We start from the raw sequence: 19,357 nt of genomic DNA, 5'->3' as shown, positions 1-19,357 counted from the left end.
ACAGTAAACTCCTCTGTAGTCTAGACATGAACTCAGCCAAGCTCAGTTTCAAGATGAGTACAATACATGTCTTACAGCGTCTGAGGATTTGTATTAAATCAGATTGTTTCTAGCAAATATAGTAGCTTCAAAGGGAATATGAGGGTGTTCAAGAGGAGGCTAAACACTTGATTTCTTACATTTCCACAGAAAGTGGAATAGAATTTTTTCACACATAACTTTTGCTAGATTGTTATTGACATGACTAAAAGCAGATCTTTACAATGTGATATGTGGTAAAAGAAAAAGACCACTTTAAACATTTTACAGCAGATTTGTTGAGGCCATTCTGGAGCTTTCAGAAGAACTAAGCTAAATCACTGCATTTTCTCAGATACTTTATATTAGATTAAAGTATCCTTTGCACAGTGATATTATTCTCTAGACCTGCGACTAACTGCTCATTTGTGAATTCTAATAGTGTTTGCATTAATCTTACACATTTTTTCTGGCACAAATAATTGTGCAAATTCAAACTTATTTTGTTCACGTTTGAAATTTTTTCCATGAACATTTGTGGGAGAAAACTCAGTTACTCTAATCTTTGTAGAAAGTGCATACAAGATGTTTGAGCATAAATGAAGCTAATTCATTTTAAAATGCAAGTGGATATTTCCAGATCATATCTTTTGGTATTTGCTGAACTCTATGTTATCCACACACTGAATATTTTTAGGAGACTTCTGATCATCTTTCAGTTTTTTATTATGTTTATATTGAGCCTGTGTCAGATAAATGTCATGAAAACCCTGTTAATATTGTAGTGAAAGGATCTATTTGATTGATTTACCCAATGGAACTGTGTATATACCTGCCTACAAATGATTGATTTCTCTTAGGCATAAGACGTACATTTCTGTTAGTAGAGATTAATTACATAACAATTAAGGCTCTACTTGAATTGCGGGATGATTGTCAAAAAATTGCAGCAGAGTTGCGGACAAGCCATGGAAAATTATGGAAAAGTAATAATTGCAGTAATAAAGTCTATCATTACTTTTCTGTGATTTTCTGGTGTCTGCCTGGGGCTGAAAATGGGAACACAAGGCTCAGAGCAGGGGTTTCCGCTGTCACCGGCCCAGGGCTGAAAGCAGGGGCCTGGGCCTGACAGCGCCCCTCCCACCCCCAGAAGCTCCCACCGTCAGCCCCGCACACCGCAGGGCTCCTACTGTCAAAATTGCAATGGAAGCCTAATATTGTGGAATCTGCAATTTCCGCAATATGACAGGCTAAATAGGTCCTTAATAATAATATAATTCTGGGAGTAATATGAGTGTCTTATCTGTGATTCAATAAATATTTCTCCATTTCCTGCTCCTTGTCCCCTTCTGTTATGTTTGGTTCATGTGTCTCGTACCTATAGCAACACTCCAAGACCTTTTTGACATTGCTGGCCGCCTTTCTGTTGGAGAACAATGTGAAAGTCATTGCTGAATATTGATCTCCAATAGCTTAGTTTTTTTATAAATACATATCCCGTAGGAGCTACAAATGTATGTTTTCTTTGGCTGCAACTAGAAATTGTGAGAGTTTAGGGCCTGTTTATGGACCCTTATTCACATGAGATTCTTACTCACAAGTGATGTCATGAGGCTATTCACATAAGGCTACTTATGTGAATAAGGATTTGAAGATTATATTGTCCCTCCACCATTGTCTTAGATCTCATGATAAAGTTTTGCTCATAACTGCAATTGCTATGTAAACTTCCCTTTAAACATGTACCTTATAATACTCAACATGTTTAGATTGCCATAGAGAGGCTGGATTGCAATTATACATAATAAATTAGCTTGGTTTGATTCCACTACATTTTTTGCCTTAAGGGAATTATTTGTTTTCCAGTTTTCACTGAACATACCTTACTAAATCTATTCAGTTCTTAAGACGGCTTGAGAATTAAAACACTTGCACTAAACAAATTTACTGCAATGGATTTGGTGCCAAGGTTAATCTTCAACTTTTACTTTCATTCATGGAGAAATAGCTTTTAGTAGAATGTTGATATGCTGCATTACCTGCGAACAATAGCAGTGTCTGCCATATCTATGGTATAAGTTGTTGAAGCTTTGCTCACCCAAAAGAGATAACGTGTAAGGTGGCACACCTATGGCAGTCTGGCCCTCCCTTTCCTTCAGTTTTTAAAATTCTTTATTCATAATTTTCAAAAAAGATAAACAAAATGCTGTAACATGCAACTATAATTATATCTATTTAGAGAAAACAGTAGGATATTTGTTTTTACACAAAGAATTCTCCTTTAAATGATAGAACTACTTATGAGACTAGATAGGTTTGGTTAAAGAAAAAGCAAAATTCTAATGTGGTAATCCTCAGTGACTCACAAATGTGGTTAGATTAACCAAAACACATGTTACGTTGAAAGATGTAGTGGAAGAAATTACTTTAATTGCCTATGGGTATCAGAATTTTTAGGCAGGCTTAATAAAATAAAATATATGGTTTTCTGAATTTAAGATTTGAAATGGATAATACATACATATGGGATTCCCATAAGTATCTCCTTAGATATCTGCATCTGCATTATTCATAGACTACTTTCCTGAGACCAGGCTATAATTGCTGAATATGCTGGAAAGATCGTGAAGATTAACCCAACCCAATCCTACCTAACTCACTCTTGTACAGGAACAGCATTGACAGACCCAGGTCACCCCTAGTCTTAGCTTCCTCTTCCCCAGCTCCCACCTTATCTCTCCCCTTCTTGCCAGTTCTGTTCTACAAGTGACCTATCACGGCTTTCCCCAACATCTCTGAACTTTCATGGGTGGCTGAGTGATGGAGGCAGCAGCAGAAGGAGGCAGGGAGCTGTTCCTTCCCTTCCTGCCTGGGCTCCTGCTGGTTCCTAATAACCCCAGGATTTTGCTGCTTTCTTAGCCAGTGGGTTGTGCATTTCTGATTGCCCCCTTGCAACCGATTTCCAGGTTACGTTTGACTGACTGGGCAGCAGTGCTTTAGAGCCCGTGGTCTGAAAGTCTGGAAATGCAGTGGCAGTTACTCCTTCCAAGGGATACTCCCATGTAAAAACTGAAATATGCTAGTATGTAAGGTTATTCAAGTTCCTTACTTACTCTCATTTAAAGGCTGTCCATCTTATTTTCCAGAGGGGTGAGTGGCAGGGAAGAGAGCTCATATCAGTGTATGAAATGTAGGTTAAGGTCCTTCCTGAACAAAAACTGACCTGAGTGGCACTACTGTGTGTGTGTGTGGTGGGGGGGAGTACAGTGACCCCTTGTGTGTGTATGTGTGGGGGGGTGATACAGCAGCCCATGTGTGTGTGCGTGGGGGGGTATACGGCAACCCTTAATGGAGTGAGGAAAGGGAAAACAAATACTGCTTCCTGAGGGTCTCCCCCACCCCGCTCCAGAGAAAGGGAAAACGAGAAGCTCAGGGGTGGCAACAACATGGGAGGTGGAAGGGGAGGGATGGGAGAGTGATTGGGGTCCCTGGGAGCTGAGGTGTGGCACCACCTCACCAGGTACAGGGATTGACTGAGCCAGTATAGGGGGGACCACTCTATGACACCAGGCTCAGCTCCCACAGTCCAAGCATCAGGTTGGACACTGTCTGGGCCCTTCAGGCATGACTGCCCCAATTTTGTCGGTGTTCTGATTGGGGACTGTACACCCTAATGAACTAAAATAAGACAAAAAAAACAAAATAGTCTTACACCTAAAGAGAAGTGCTAAGGTATGGATTTAACACTTGGTTATTCAAATTTTACACTCGTGTAACTATTGATTTTAGTGGAGTTATACAGGCATAACACTGGAGTAATGCAGCCCCATAAGACACAACCTGAACTCCTTACTTAGGCAAAACTGCTATTGACTGTTTCTGGGATAAGGACTTCAAGGCCCTAAGTGTCAGAAGATATATGTACAGAATCTTATCAGAAAATCAATCACACTATTCCACTTAATAAAATTTGAATCTTCCCCATTATATTTTCTCCAAAATATCTTTTTTTGCCCTTATGCTAACTATGATGAGAAGGGATAAATCCATTTACAGAAGGGATACTGTATGCTCTGCAAATGAATTTCCCCTCAGCTATCAAGTTATCATCAGAGGCGGTTTATCTTGGAGAATGAAAGTTTAAATGGGAAATTAAGCACTCAGAGTGACTTTAGAAATTCTTTGCATCATTTTGCCCTTAATGTCACACTTCACCAGACACACTTTGAAGTGCAGTGAATCATACTTTAAACAAGCAGACTTTAATATAACGACAGCAGATAATGCAGTAGAGGTGAATAATAAGTGTTAGCAGTCTTAACTTCTCCTTTCAGTATTCTTTCCTACGCGTCTAATAGAACTGATGGACAATTTATAAAGTGCATATGCTGTTTTTATAGATTGGAACTTGGGATCCAGCAAGTGGCCTTAACATGACAGAGAATCAGAAAGGAAAACCAGCAAACATCACAGACTCCCTATCCAATCGCTCTTTAATTGTTACTACCATCTTGGTAAGTAATTATATTTGCATTCCTTTTCTGGAAATGTGGATGTACATGAAAGTGGATAGAAAAAGCCGTACTAATTACATTGGTAATGAACAGTATGTCATGTATTTTACAGTTATTTAGCAATTACTGTATAATGAATGAGTTACAGTGTTAATTTAGTCACAGATTTTTGTTCTGGTCTAAATTGATGTAAATTTTCTCTCACTTTAGTGCTATCTCATTTAATAACTTAGGTTTGCTTATTATTGGCTAAAAAAAATGTGGACAAAACAAATTAATCTAGACTTTTTAAAAGTCATATTTAGAAAAAAAAAAGTGTTGATTCATATGAACTTGAAAGATGATTAGGCCACTGATTCAAATTCAGAACATTGTCACTACTTTTGTCAGCCAGATAATGCTGTCAGGTTTTATTGTCACAAACAGTAGCAAGTTTTTTTCAGTCTTTTTCATCACAATTATTATGAAAATTTTAAGCAAGCCTCCTTTTTAATCATATGAAAGGATTTTTATTCTTAGCAATTATCTTAAATTAAATGAACAATTTTCCTCAATGTTATTTTCATCCTCATTACTAAATTAATACCAATGAGCCAGGTATTTTAACTTTCTTGTATGTATATGTTTAATGATAACACAAATTAATATTCAGTAATATCTGTACTGTTATTTTAAACCAGTAATTTTAATTTCAAACCAAAAGAAGCTCTGAAAGTGTTTATGCTACTTGACTCCCACCATTCTGCAGTTACAGGTATCAGAATGCAACAAACTATTCCTTTTATTGGACTAACTTCTGTTGGTGAAAAAGCCTCACAGAGCTCTTCTTCAATTCTGGGAAATGGTACTCATAGAGAATCACAGCTAAATGCAAAGTGGAACAGATCATTTAGCATAAGTAGTTAGCAGAGATATTCCTGCTTCTGATGATTTGTTGGGAGAGGCTGGGGGTTGTTTGAAGACCAGAAGTGGGGATTCATTGCATTCACTTCTGGGCTTCAAATAACCCACCCAACCTCTCCAAGTTTATCATCAGAAGCAAGCTCTGCACAGATTGGGAGATACCAACTCAAAACATCTGCCAGAACAGATAATAATATATAATATATATGATGATATAAGACACAAACATCCTATTTTCTGAGGATGAACATTTTTCACAAAGCAATCACTCCTATCTGATCTATCAGTCCTCAGCCTTATAGGAAACCTGCACAACACTTTCAAAAGATGAGACTGAGAGCTTAGATTCATAATTCTGCTAGACACTAAAAATTATGGACTGAACAGAGACATTGAGTTTATGGCTTATTAAACCAATCTGAAACCCACTAACCCCATTTTTTTTATGACTGCAGAGGTGTTAACAGGCCACTCCACCTGGAATGTGTACTAACTACTTATGCTAAACAATCTGTTCCACCTGGCTTTTAGCTGTGACACTGGGAATATCTTTTCCAGACCTGAAGAAGAGCTTTGTCTGGCTTGAAAGCTTGTCTCTCTCACCAACAGAAATTTGTCCAATAAAAGATATTAGTTTATTACCTCATCTACATTGTCTCTCTAATATCTTGGACTCAACATGACTGCAGCTATATTGCATGCACACTATTCCTCTAATTCTGCAATCCAATCAGAAGGATGATTCTGTGCCTGTATCTGAACTAACATTCAGACACTGCTGGCAACTTAGGTTTATTTTAAAATTTCAAACTGGATTTTTATAGGTTAATAGATTTTTAAAGCCAAAAGGGACCATTGTGTTCATCTAGTCTGACCACTTTGCATAACATGAGCCATAGAAGTTTACCTAATAATTTTTGCGTCTTGCCCAAAAACCTGTTTGAACTACAGCATATGTATTAGCAAAATATCCATTCTTGATGTAAAGACTCCAAGTGATGGGGACTCAACCAACATGCCTCGGGAACCTGTTCCAATGGTTAAATATTCTCAGTTAAAAATATGCAATTTATTTCCAATTTGAATATAGCTAACTTCCAGCCATTAGATATTTTTAGAACTTTGGCTGCTATATTTTAAAGAACCCTGCAATATCATCATCTTCCTGTATAAGTAATTACAATCCATGATCACATCATCTCTTATGTTTCTTCTTCATAAGCTTTAGGCTGAACTTTTTAGTCTCTTCTTGTAAGAAGAGGTTTCAAGAATCATTCTTTCACTTCTTCCCTAAGCCCTCTCCAAGTTTTCAACATCCTTTTTTAAAAACGTGCACTCCAGAAATGGATGCAGTATTCCGGTAATGGTCTCACTAATGCCATATACTAAGGTAATAATGCTCTCCTCCCTGCTCATCCCCAACACTTCGTTTACATGCATTTTAGCTTTTTTTGCCACCATGTCAGACTGGGAGCTCATGTTCAACTGGTTATGAACAATGTTTCCAAAATCCTTTCCAAAGTTGCTGTTTTCCAGAAAATATAATACCCAGTCCAATTAGTATGGCCAACATTCTTTGTTCTTAGATTTATGTCCATGCATTTGGCAGTGTTAAAAGTCCTGTTGTTTGATTGCATCCATTTTACCAAGCAATTCAGATTGCTCTGTATCAGTGACCTGGCCTCCTCATTATTCTCTACCCAACCAATCTTTGAATCATCTGCCAACTTCATCAGTAATTATTTTATATTTTCTTCCAGATCAGTGATAACAATATTGGTCCAAGAATAGGGTGACCAGATAGTAAGTATGAAAAACCAGGACAGGATGTGGGGGATAATAGGAACCTATATAAGAAAAAGATAAAAAAATCAGGACTGTCCCTATAAAATCAGGACATCTGGTCACCCTATCCAAGAACCAAACCCTGCAGGACCCCACTAGAAACATCCCCTCTAACTGGGGATTCTCCATTAACAATTATATTTTGAGATCTATTAGTTAGCAAGAATATAAGAACATAAGAATGGCCATACTGGGTCAGACCAAAGGTCCATCCAGCCCAGTATCCTGTCTACCGACAGTGGCCAATGCCAGGTGCCCCAGAGGGATGAATCTAACAAGTAATGATCAAGTAATCTCTCTCCTGCCATTCATCTCCACCTTCTGACAAACAGAGACCAGGGACACCATTTCTTACCCATCCTGGCTAATAGCCATTAATGGACTTAACCTTCATAAATTTATCTAGTTCTCTTTTAAACCCTGTTATAGTCCTAGCCTCCACAACCTGTCCAGGCAAGGAATTCCACGGGTTGACTATGTGCTGTGTGAAGAACTTGCTTTTATTTGTTTTAAACCTGCTACCCATTAATTTCATTTGGTGGCCCCTAGTTCTTATATTATGGAACAAGTAAATAAATAACTTTTGCTTTTTCACTTTCTCCACACCACTTATGATTTTATATATCTCTATCATATCCCCACCCCTTAGACTCCTCTTTTTCAAGATGAAAAGTCCTAGCCTCTTTAATCTCTCCTCATATGGGATCCGTTCCAAACCCCTAATCATTTTTTGCCCTTCTCTGAACCTTTTCTAATACCAGTATACCTTTTTTTGAGATGAGGAGACCACATCTGTACGCAGTATTCAAGATGTGGGCATACCATGGATTTATATAAGGGCAATCAGATATTCTCCGTCTTATTCTCTATCCCTTTTTTAATGATTCCTAACATCCTGTTTGCTTTTTTGACTGCCGCTGCATGGACGTCTTCAGAGAACTATCTACGATGACTCCAAAATTTCTTTTCTGATTAGTTGTAGCTAAATTAGTCCCCATCATATTGTACGTATAGTTGAGGTTATTTTTTCCAATGTGCATTACTTTACATTTATTTCATTTGCCATTTTATTGCCAAATCACTTAGATTTCTGAAATCTTTTTGAAGTTCTTCACAGTCTGCTTTGGTCTTAACTATCTTGACCAGTTTAGTATCATCTGCAAACTTTGCCACCTTACTGTTTACCCCTTTCTCCAGTACATTTATGAATAAGTTGAATAGGATTGGTCCTAGGACTGACCCTTGGGGAACACCACTAGTTACCCCTCTCCATTCTGAAAATTTACCATTAATTCCTACCCTTTGTACCCTGTCTTTTAAACAGTTCTCAATCTATGAAAGAATTGTCCCTCTTATTCCATGACAGCTTAATTTATGTAAGAGCCTTTGGTGAGGGACCTTGTCAAAGGCTTTCTGGAAATCTAAGTACTCTATGTCCACTGGATTCCCCTTGTCCACATGTTTGTTGACCCCTTCAGAGAACTCTAATAGGTTAGTAAGACATGATTTCCCTTTACAGAAACCATGTTGACTTTTGCCCAACAATTTATGTCCATATATGTGTCTGACAATTTTATTCTTTACTATTGTTTCAACTAATTTGCCCGGTACTAACTTTAAACTTACCAGTCTGTAATTGCTGGGATCACCTCTAGAGTCCTTTTTAAATATCAGCATTACATTACCTATCTTCCAGTCATTGGGTACAGAAGCTGATTTAAAGGACAGGTTACAAACCATAGTTACTAGTTACGCAATTTCACATTTGAGTTCTTTCAGAACTCTTGGGTGAATGCCATCTGGTCCCTGTGACATGTTACTGTTAAGTTTATCAATTAATTCCAAAACCTCCTCTAGTGACACTTCAATCTGTGACATTCCTCAGATTTGTCACCTACAAAGGACGGCTCAGGTTTGGGAATCTCCCTAACAGCCTCAGCCATGAAGACTGAAGCAAAGAATTCATTTAGTTTCTCTGCAATGACTTTATTGTCTTTAAGTATTCCTTTTGTATCTCAATCATCCAGGGGCCCCACTGGTTGTTTAGCAGGCTTCCTGCTTCTGATGTACTTAAAAAAACATTTTGTTATTACCTTTTGAGTCCAAGAAGCAGTCATTTAAAGTATCGAGAAATTTTGTCTCTGCATTTTGTCCTGAGGTGACATGTACCCAGTCAATATGGGGATAATTGAAATTCCCCACTATTACTGAGTTCTTTATTTTGATAGCCTCTCTAATCTCCCTTAGCATTTCATCATCACTATCACTGTCCTGGTCAGGTGGTCGATAATAGATAATAATAATAATAATAATAATAGATCCCTACTGTTATATTCTTATTAGAGCATGGAATTATTATCCATAGAGATTCTATGGAACACGTGGATTCATTTAAGATTTTTGCTTCATTTTAGTCTACATTTTCTTTCACATATAGTGCCACTTCTCCTCCCCCGCCCCCTGCATGACCTGTTCTGTCCTGCTGATATATTTTGTACACTGGAATGATTGTGTCCCATTGATTGTCCTCACTCCACCAGGTTTCTGTGATGCCTATTATATCAATATCCTCCTTTAACATGAGACACTCTAGTTCACCCATCTTATTATTTAGACTTCTAGCATTTGTGTACAAGCACTTTAAAAACGTGTCACTGTTTATTTGTCTGTCCTTTTCTGATGTGTCAGATTCTTTTTTATGTGAATGTTTCTTGTCTGATCTGGCCCATACTTTATCCTCTTCCATCCTCTCCTCCTATCTAAAACCTAGAGACTCTCTATCAATAGACTCTCCTGTAAGAGAAGTCTCTGTCTGTCTGATCCATGTGCTCCTCTGCAGCAATCGGCTTTCCCCCATTTCTTAGTTTAAAAACTGCTCTGCAACCTTTTTAATGTTATGTGCCAGCAGTCTGGATCCACTTTGGTTTAGGTGGAGACCATCCTTCCTGCATAGGCTCCCCCATCCCAAAAGTTTTCCCTGTTCCCAATAAATCTAACCCCTCCTCTCCACACCATTGTCTCATCCACTCAGACTCTGAAGCTCTGCCTGCCTACCTGGCCCTGCGCGTGGAACTGGAAGCATTTCTGAGAATGCCACCATAGAGGTCTTGGATTTCAATCTCTTTCCTAGCAGCCTAAATTTGGCCTCTAGGACGTCTCTCCTACCCTTCCCTATGTCACTGGTACCAATATGTACCACGACCACTGGCTCCTCCCCAGCACTACACATAAGTCTATCTAGATGCCTCAAGAGATACACAACCTTCACACCAGGAAGGCAAGTCACCATATGGTTCTCCCGTTCATCACAAACCCAGCTATCTACATTTCTAATGATCGAATCTCCCATTACTAACACCTGCCTTTTCCTAATGACTGGAGTTCCCTCCCCCGAAGAGGTAACTTCAGTGCGAGAGGATACCCCAACATCATCTAGAAGGAGGGTCCCAACTATGGGACGGTTTCCCTCTGCTCCCATTGACTACTCTCCTTCCCTGAGTCCTTCATCCTCCTTAACAGCGCAGGGTCTGTCTGACTGGAGTGTTTTACAGTGTCCCGGAAAGCCTCATCAACATTCCTCTCTGTCTCCCTTAGCTCCTCCAGTTCCACCACCCTGGCCTCCAAAGCCCGTACGCGGTCTCTGAGGGCCAGGAACTCCTTGCACTGAATGCACACATACGCCACCTGCCCACAGGGCAGGTAATCATACATGCTACACTGAGCGCAGTAAACAGGATAGCCCCCACTCTGCTGCTGGGCTTCTGCCTGCATTCTCTTCTACAGCTACCTAGGTTAATTATAGGGTTTTTGTTTAAATCAAGAAGTTTTGATTATAGTTTAGCAAGATTTTAATCAATTTAGCATATGTGTCATATTGATTTAGTATAGTGGTAATAATTTTAGTCAGAATGCTGGCTTTGCAAAAAGATAAAATCCATCAGTGCAGTTAGTGGTTTTGCCTGTATGTCCCAGAGGTGTGCATTAGAATGGCCACATAAGTTTGTAAATGTGGCAAATTCCCAGTGTAGACAAGAACTACATTTTCTTAAGGATAATTTTTGGTTGCTAGTTGTGTAGACATCTGTCCTCATCCCACACTTCCAGATGGAATGCATAATTAAGAAAAGAAATGGGAGGATATTCAAATGGGTGTTACTAGCTGCTCATTTGTAGTGCAGTAATTGCCTTTTTACACCTCAATTACTGTTTGCTGAAGGCTTGGGTAACTAATAACTCTTGTTAACTGAAAACAAAAGAAATGGGGAGGGAGGTGCTCAAAATAATTAAAGGTCCAAAAATCTCTTCTGAGTCTATTGATATGTAAGTAGGCTTGGAAAGATTATATTTTTATCAGTAAAAGTTGGTAAATGTCGACTTCACCCTACACACACAAACTGACAAAAAAGATTTCCATTGATAATCAAAATGTACAGGTAGGCAAAGTAAGAAAAATGCTGCTTTATAATTATTATAGTTTGATTGAGGGATATTTACTTTTTATATTTTGACATGTGATGTTGACATTTTGTGTTTTAGCGTTTTGCAAAGCTTTAACCTTTTGAATGTCAATGTCTATTGTCATTAAATAATTATTGTCTGTCCCCCCCATTGTTTCCCACAACTCTGAAGGTTTAAATTGATAAAAATCAGAAACCCAGAATTTTGTCTGTGAAAATTTAAATGAATACAATTAAAAAATGCTTACAAATAAATGTCAATATTATCCAGCAAAATTATAACAAATAAAAATTGAATTCTGCCAAGTGTATAAATATGGTTGTTTGGTTTGAATGAACAGAGAGTAGGTGTGGTGCCTTGCATTTGTGGCATCATTTCTTTGTGTTTAATAAATGTATTTTCACATAAGAAACATATTATTATCTTTGTTCTCCGGACAGTCAACATAGTGGGCAGGAGATTTTTTTTCTCTTTTTATTTCACTATATTATACTAGTTTCAGCTATACAGCCCACTGCAAAAGACTGCATGTGTGGGACAAAGCTATCCAAAATAATTGAAAATTTAAAATCACAGAGGAGAGTACTAGCCAGTTATAGCTTTAGGGATCCCTCCAAAAGTGTCGGTAGCAGGTTCTATAACAGCAACCAACCTAATTTAGAGGCCCATGTTTGTTGTGCTGCTACTCCTGTTAATGTTTCTGCTTTGTCCAGTGTCACTAGGGTACCATCAAGGAAGAATATAGCCCCTGAAGGGCAGCGTGGTATCAGTGCTGGCTGCTAGCTGGAGAAAACAAAGATAGTGTGGAAAGCTACACAGCTGGCATGACAGATGTATGCCATTGCTGATCCATCTGTAACACATGGTATATGCCAGCCACTTTGCTAGATGCTACATGGATAGGCAGGGAATCCGTGAGAGAGAATCTCCAGTGCAACTATCGAAATGCAAAGACATAGCATGGAAAACATAGTTTTCGCTTTATTTCTGCACTTTTATTTCCTTTCTTGCATTTTGAAATATTGTTAGAAAAGACCACTTGGCTCAATTACCCTGACAGTACGGATTTTGCAATAGAACTAATACCTCATTTAAATCAGCCCCATTACTGTCCTGTATATGTATTATGTGCATGGATGATACCTTGGTTATTTTCCTTGGCTGTCTGGTCTGCTTGCCAAGAGCTGTTATTTTTAAGAACCTTATTTCTGCTTGTTTCACTACCTTCTAAAATTCCAGACAGTGCTCTGCTTTCCTTTTATATAGTAAAGGTGGTTGCAGGTGGTTTAAAGATTGTGACTCTGACCTGCCTCCTACCTGGTCTTTTGTAGATGGCTTTATACGCCCAGAGAAAAAATAAACAAACTGGCGTTTCATAGATTCTAAGGCAAGAAGGCACCACTGCATAGCACAGGCCATAGGAAGCAAAGGCTGCCAGGAACCTTCAGGTATATCAGCACTGCAGGTGGGAGTGAGTCTCCCAGCCCATGCAGAGAAACTCATAGCTCAAGCTATCATGCTAAGAATAGCAGCATGGACATTGCAGTGTAGACATAGCCAAACTGTCCAATGTAAGCCCAGGGTTAGTAGAACTTGAGTTAGCAGACTCTGAGATTGTTAACCTAGCTTGAGCATCTGTACTCATTTGCAACCCCAGGTTAGAATTGTAGAATCCTGGGTCCTAACCTGGGGCTCCGAGGTCTACACTTCATTATGGGGGCGCTCTCATATCCCAAACTTCCTAGCACCTTCCCAAAATGTAGCCACACTGGACCTTTTGTTCATGGTGCAGTGTGGGAAAACTTGATTGTCCACCAAACCTCATTGTCCAAAGGACATAGTCAGCCCATGGGATTGTGGGAAACTTTTGGCAGACTCCAGAGCACAAGTCAGGGCTACATCTACACTGCTGGGTCCCAGCATGACTCAGGTTCAAGCACCCCACCCCCTTGAGGTCCTGAGACTCTGGGTTAGCACAATTTGTTTGTAGACAGAAGAGGGATTAGACCTGAGCCTGAGTTTGAACCTTGAGTTTACGTTGCAGGGTAGACATACCCTACGGGTCTGAGTTGGGTAGCTAGCCTGAGTCTTCGCTGGAGCTGCAATGTTCACATTGCTATTTTTAGCATGCTATCTCAAGCCCTGCAAGCATGAGTCTGGCTACCTTGGTTGGGAGGCATTCTCACAGCTGCAGTGTAGATTACTCCAGAGCCAGGTCTTCCATGCTCCTGGGCTGCTCATCTTCTTACCTGATGGACTGCCTGAGCTCCAAGAAGCTTGGAGAGCCTTGGAAACTTTTCAAAAAAGGTCTAAACTAAATGTCAGAATTCTTGTTCTGTGGAAATATTTAAATTTTGGGGTTTGACCCATTCTGGAATGTTTGTAGTGTGTGCGGTGTGGTTTTTGTTTGTTATTTTGTTTTGGAATTTCCCACTGAATGGAAATTCCAGTTTCTGGCCAGCTCTAGTTCTGATAAACCCTCTGAGAACTTCACAGTCTGTTGCTGAGGTCACCCTAAACATATGAAATGCCTTTGTTTGCATAATTTGTCCATGGACTGAAGGAACTCTGGAATTATGTGGCTTTGGCTTTGTACATACACCTTATATGTTTGTGATGTCTTATAATTAGACCTCTGATGTGAAAGCTATCTAATGTTTGGTTCAACCTTTATGACAATAATAGCACCATAATGACATTTATTTATCTGTGCTGAGTGTCAAAGTATGACATCACCTGTATATTTGAAATGCCCCCTATATTTTGAGTAATTGTCCCAAATGGTTGTCCTCACTTTCAGCAGAGATGTGTTTTTCCAGCAACTGCATATAATGGGCAGGTGTAGTTTTCTGATGTAATAGAAACTATTGCACTTCATTTTACATGATATAGGAGTGTGCAAATCAGTCTTTTAGCAAGAATAAAATACTTTATTTAGCTACTTTTCTATTTTTCACATTTTTTAAAAAAGCAACATTTGAATTTTAACATGGTTCTTCAATGTTAATATCTGTAACAAAAAAGCAACTAAAGATCATTTTCTTAAAATAGGACAATTTTAGAATGAACACAGACCTATTGTCAGGCAAATATCCATTTTCCAAGAAGAAACAATCATTTTTACAAATTTGAGTGTTTTCAACATTTTTTATTTTGCTTTTAATTTTAAACACCTAATATTTTCTTTAGTTTTACAACATAGCTCCCAACCTCTGGAAGCCAAGGACGCATTATATGTATCCATGCAATATTCCATATGGAATTACATTAGGGATATGTAAAACCTAGTTTTACAAGAATTTCTTCCACATTTGTGAGAAAAAGCATAATTATTTCATGTGCAAGGAACTGCAGGCTTATATTTAATGTCTGTTTTTTTCCTCTTTCATTCCATGACAGTGGTGCTGCATACCGAGGAAAGAGTTTTTATCTAGCCTTCACAGTTCCTTTGCTGATCATTTATTTGTGTGGTCAAGCAACCTATTTTGAGAAATTGATGAATAAAGTAATATTTGATATCTTCTGGGTGTTTTAACCTTAGAAAATTGCTTGTATCTCCTTAAAAGACTAATTTATTCTAATTTAACATGGTGGTGTCTGTCAGGAAAGGTCTGGATTCCCCCCCTTTTTTTTTCTAGCAGACAAATTGTAGTCTTGACACTTACTCCATACGTTATGGTGCTCAAAATGTGAAGAACTTGTGTTGAAAATCTCCCTTGTGCTGAGACCCAGCACAATGGCTGTGTACCATGTAAGCCTTCAGAATAGGGTTTAAGTGTAACTTAGATGGTACACAGAGCTTGTCTGAACCACCGGACATACACAAATGTCATCTATAATGCATATGTTCTATGTTATTCTTAAAAAAGATATACACAAGGGTTGAAAGGAACCTGTGTGTATGAAGGAATGCACTGCCATTAGTACAGACTACAGTAATTTGGAGTCTGCCAACAAGATCAAAATATAAGTTATTTTTCTCCAATATATACCTTCTAATGAAAGTCACTTGCTGAGCTAAAGGATCACATGAGCTTTGGGAGAAAGGATGTCCATGCAGTTAAGACTCTGGATAGTGAATCAGAAGTGTTTGCTCTGATTTCCAGGTCTGTAACACACATACTAAAGGACATTGGACAAGTTATCCATGATCTCATTGGTGCCTTAGTCCCGTCTCTGAAATGGAGATGATAATACTTTCCTCCTCACAGGAATGTTGTGGGGATCAGTTTGTAACCAACATATCATGTGGGGTCTGGAAGGGATCTGTCCTGGATCTGATACTATTCAATATTTTCATTAATAACTTGGATAATGTAGTGGTGTGTATGCCTATAAAATTTGCAGATGACTCTAATTAGGGCACTTTGGATTAGAATTCAAAATAACGTTGTCAAATTGGAGAATTGGTCTGAAATCAACAAGATGACATTCAGTGAAGACAAGTGCGAAATAGTAGACCAGGAGTGGGCAACCTTTTGCATGCAGCCCATCAGGGTAATCCGGAGGTGGGCCACGAGACATTCTGTTTACATTGACCATCCACAGGCACACCTCCCCACAGCTCCCAGTGGCCGCAGTTCGTTGTTCCTGGCCAATGGGAGCTATAGGAAGCGGCGGCCAGCAAATCCCTGAGGCCCGCACCACTTCCTGCAGCTCCCATTGCCCGGGAACAGTGAACTGCGGCCAGTGGGAGCTGTGGGGAGGTGTGCCTGTGGACGGTCAACATAAAGAGAATGTCTCGTGGCCCACCTCCAGATTACCCAGATTTGGGTGTGCTGAAGGTTGCCAGCCCCTTTTGTAGGCTTAAGAAATAAAAATGAAACGCACAACTACAAAATAGAGAGTAACTGGCTAGGCAGTAGTACTGCTGAAAAGACTAAAAGGATCCATGGACCCCTGCAGGTCCACACACTATGTCTAAGATTTCTAGAGGGGTCTGCACCTCCATTTGAAAATTTTTAGGAGTCCACAAATGAAAAAAAGGGTTGAAAACCCCTGCTATTGAGGTTATAATGGACCACAAATAGAATATGAGTCAACAGTGTGATTCAGTTGGTGAAAAGGTTAATATAATTCTGGGGGGTATTAACAGAAGTTTCCTATGTAAGACATGGGAAGTAATTGTCCCAATCTACTCGAGTACTGTGGCCAATTATGGGCACCACATGCTAGTTAAGATATGGACAAATTGGAGAGAGTCTAGAAAAGGGCAACACAAAACGTAAAAAGTTTAGAAAACCAGACCCACGAGGAAAGGTTAAAAACCTGGGCATACTTAGTCTTGACAAAAGAAGACTGAGGGAAGACTTGACAACAATCATCAAATTTGTTAAGGAGGGTTAAAAAGAGGATGGTGGTCAACTGTTTTCCATGTCCACTGAAAGTAGGACAAGAAATAATGGGTTTAATCTGTAGCAAGGGAGATGTGGGTTAGATACTAGGAGAAACTTTCCAAGTATAAGGATAGTTAACCACTGGAATAGGCTTCTAGGAAAGATAGTGGAATCCCATCACTGGAGGGTTTTTAAAACAGGGTGGACAAATACTTGACAGGGATGGTCCTGTCTCAGAACAGGGGGCTGGAGTGATGACCTCTTGACATCCCTTTCAACCCAACTTTTCTATGATTATTGTTTGTGAAGACCACAGAAATAAGTGCCTCCAGAAAAATGCTGATACTGCCTGTTGGATGAGAAACACAATCCTATTCTGTGTTTTTTCCACAGTATTGCAGATTTTCTAAAGATGCATCAGAAGAGCAGAACATTTTGCTTCTTATTATAACGAGAACTAATAAAGACTTTGATGTTCTTTGATTATCACACAAGGTGTATGATTCAGTTCAGCTGAAAGTAGGTTAAGTCTATGCAGTGTGTAACAATTTAATGATTTTGCATTCTGTAGTTTGAATGAATTAGTTTTGGTAAAAATAGGATTCCACTCAAACATATTCTGCTTTGGTGGAACTGCAGTTTAGCAAGCTTGTCTGGGATGCAGTCCAATTGATTTACAATCTGGCTAAAGTTAAAAGTTTGTTATTGGAGTAAAATATTTTATTTAAGCGCTTAGGTGAGGATGACAGTGCTGGAAAGCTGAACTCTGTTTTCAGTGCTTTAAGCCTTGATGCATGGAAGTATAATGATGGTTACACACTTCAGAACCAGAAAGGTCACATGAGGCAGACTTCTGAACTGTACCTTAAAGGTGCCAGACAAAGACATCCACAATGGGCTTGCGTCAATGACAATGCTATATTGAACCTGTAGAGAAATCCTGCTTTGCTGTTCATTTGTCCCTGGCCATGTCACCCATACCAAAAATACCTTGCCCAAATGGCTATGAGGGGTCAGAATAAGACATTAAATTTCTTTGATTGGTTGTAGCTCTCGAAGTACTTCATTTCTTCATATTGCAGTCTGACTGCCAAATGTGAAAGCCCTTTGTGTAAATGTCAATTAGATATGGCAGCATTTTAACTCCAGTAGTCATAGTGAGCAGAACTAAAGATTAAAATTCCCAGCTCTAACAATGGAAAGTCATCAGGAAAATATTCTTCTTCCCAGTAACAGGACTTTATTATTATTATTTTTAAGTGGAAACAAAATACAATACAGATTCTCTCCAACTAGGAGGGAGAAAAAGAATGCAACCTCAGTTTGTAGGAAAATGTATGTCACCAGAGGGAAGTGTTCATGAGGAATCTATAGTCAACAAATAAATAAAAAAAAATCTTAGAATAATTTCAAATAGTGATTTCATTAAAGCAATTTGCAATCTGCCAAACATTGAGCAAGGAACAAAAAGTGTAAAGTTCACTACACACAATGTTACTACTTATTCTTGCTGCTAGTGAATAGATAGTTTTTAAAACCTGAGTTCAGCATTCCACATATCTCTGCTAAAACAGATTATATTAGTGTGTGGAGCTGCATTGTTTGATGCAGAGGAGAGGATTATTAGTGATTGATTTTTAATCTTCCCAAACCCCTGACCTAAACACATATGCGCCCGCCCCCAAGGAGGTAGATCTAAGCGACCAGCAATAATATTTTATTATTCCATTTTTCTTAAGCCTTAAAATAAAGGCTTTGTCTTAAAATAAAAAAGCCACTTTGAATCCATAAAGATACATTTGTCACTTTTTTGTGTTAGCAAAGCTTTAGAATATATATATATAAAAGAACTTGAAGCCTGTGTTTTGTCTTCTGGCAGGTAATAATTACCACTTTTCATAAATCATTGCTGTCATTCCTAATGACATTCACTTTCTAGTTTAAATATGATAAATAGAAATACATTTAAATAAACATTTTTATTGAAATCGTTTGTAAAAGAAAGGAGAGAGCGAGAGCGAGAGAGAGAGAGAGAGAGAGAAGAAAACAAATATAAACAGCCTTTCAGTTTAATTTAAATTACACAGTCTGATTCAGGAAGTCGGCATTTCAAAGATGGCCCATATCACCCAGCTAACTGTATGTTGAAAAATTAAAATTAGTTTGTAAAACCACAGTTCTAATCTGTTGTCTAGAATGATCATAATACATTAGAAGCTTCTTTGTTGCATCAGTGGGAATTTATTTTAGTGATTCCAATTAAGAAAAAAAGACAGTTTACCA

The 19,357-nt window shown here is 38.7% G+C and overlaps 1 protein-coding gene across 4 annotated transcripts in view; it reads left to right on the top strand.

Moving 5' to 3' along the window:
- Window positions 1-19,357, top strand: part of GRIK2 (glutamate ionotropic receptor kainate type subunit 2) — a 584,433-nt gene that overhangs the window by 317,673 nt on the left and 247,403 nt on the right. For all 4 annotated transcript variants that reach the window (XM_054023645.1, XM_054023644.1, XM_054023647.1 and 1 more), the window contains exon 10: window positions 4,419-4,532. In XM_054023645.1, the coding sequence (XP_053879620.1) occupies window positions 4,419-4,532 (114 nt within the window). The remainder of the gene's footprint in view (window positions 1-4,418; window positions 4,533-19,357) is intronic.

This window comes from Malaclemys terrapin, chromosome 3, assembly GCF_027887155.1.
Source record: "Malaclemys terrapin pileata isolate rMalTer1 chromosome 3, rMalTer1.hap1, whole genome shotgun sequence".
Classification (NCBI taxonomy): domain Eukaryota; kingdom Metazoa; phylum Chordata; order Testudines; family Emydidae; genus Malaclemys; species Malaclemys terrapin.
This window is presented reverse-complemented; position numbering and strand designations above follow the sequence as displayed.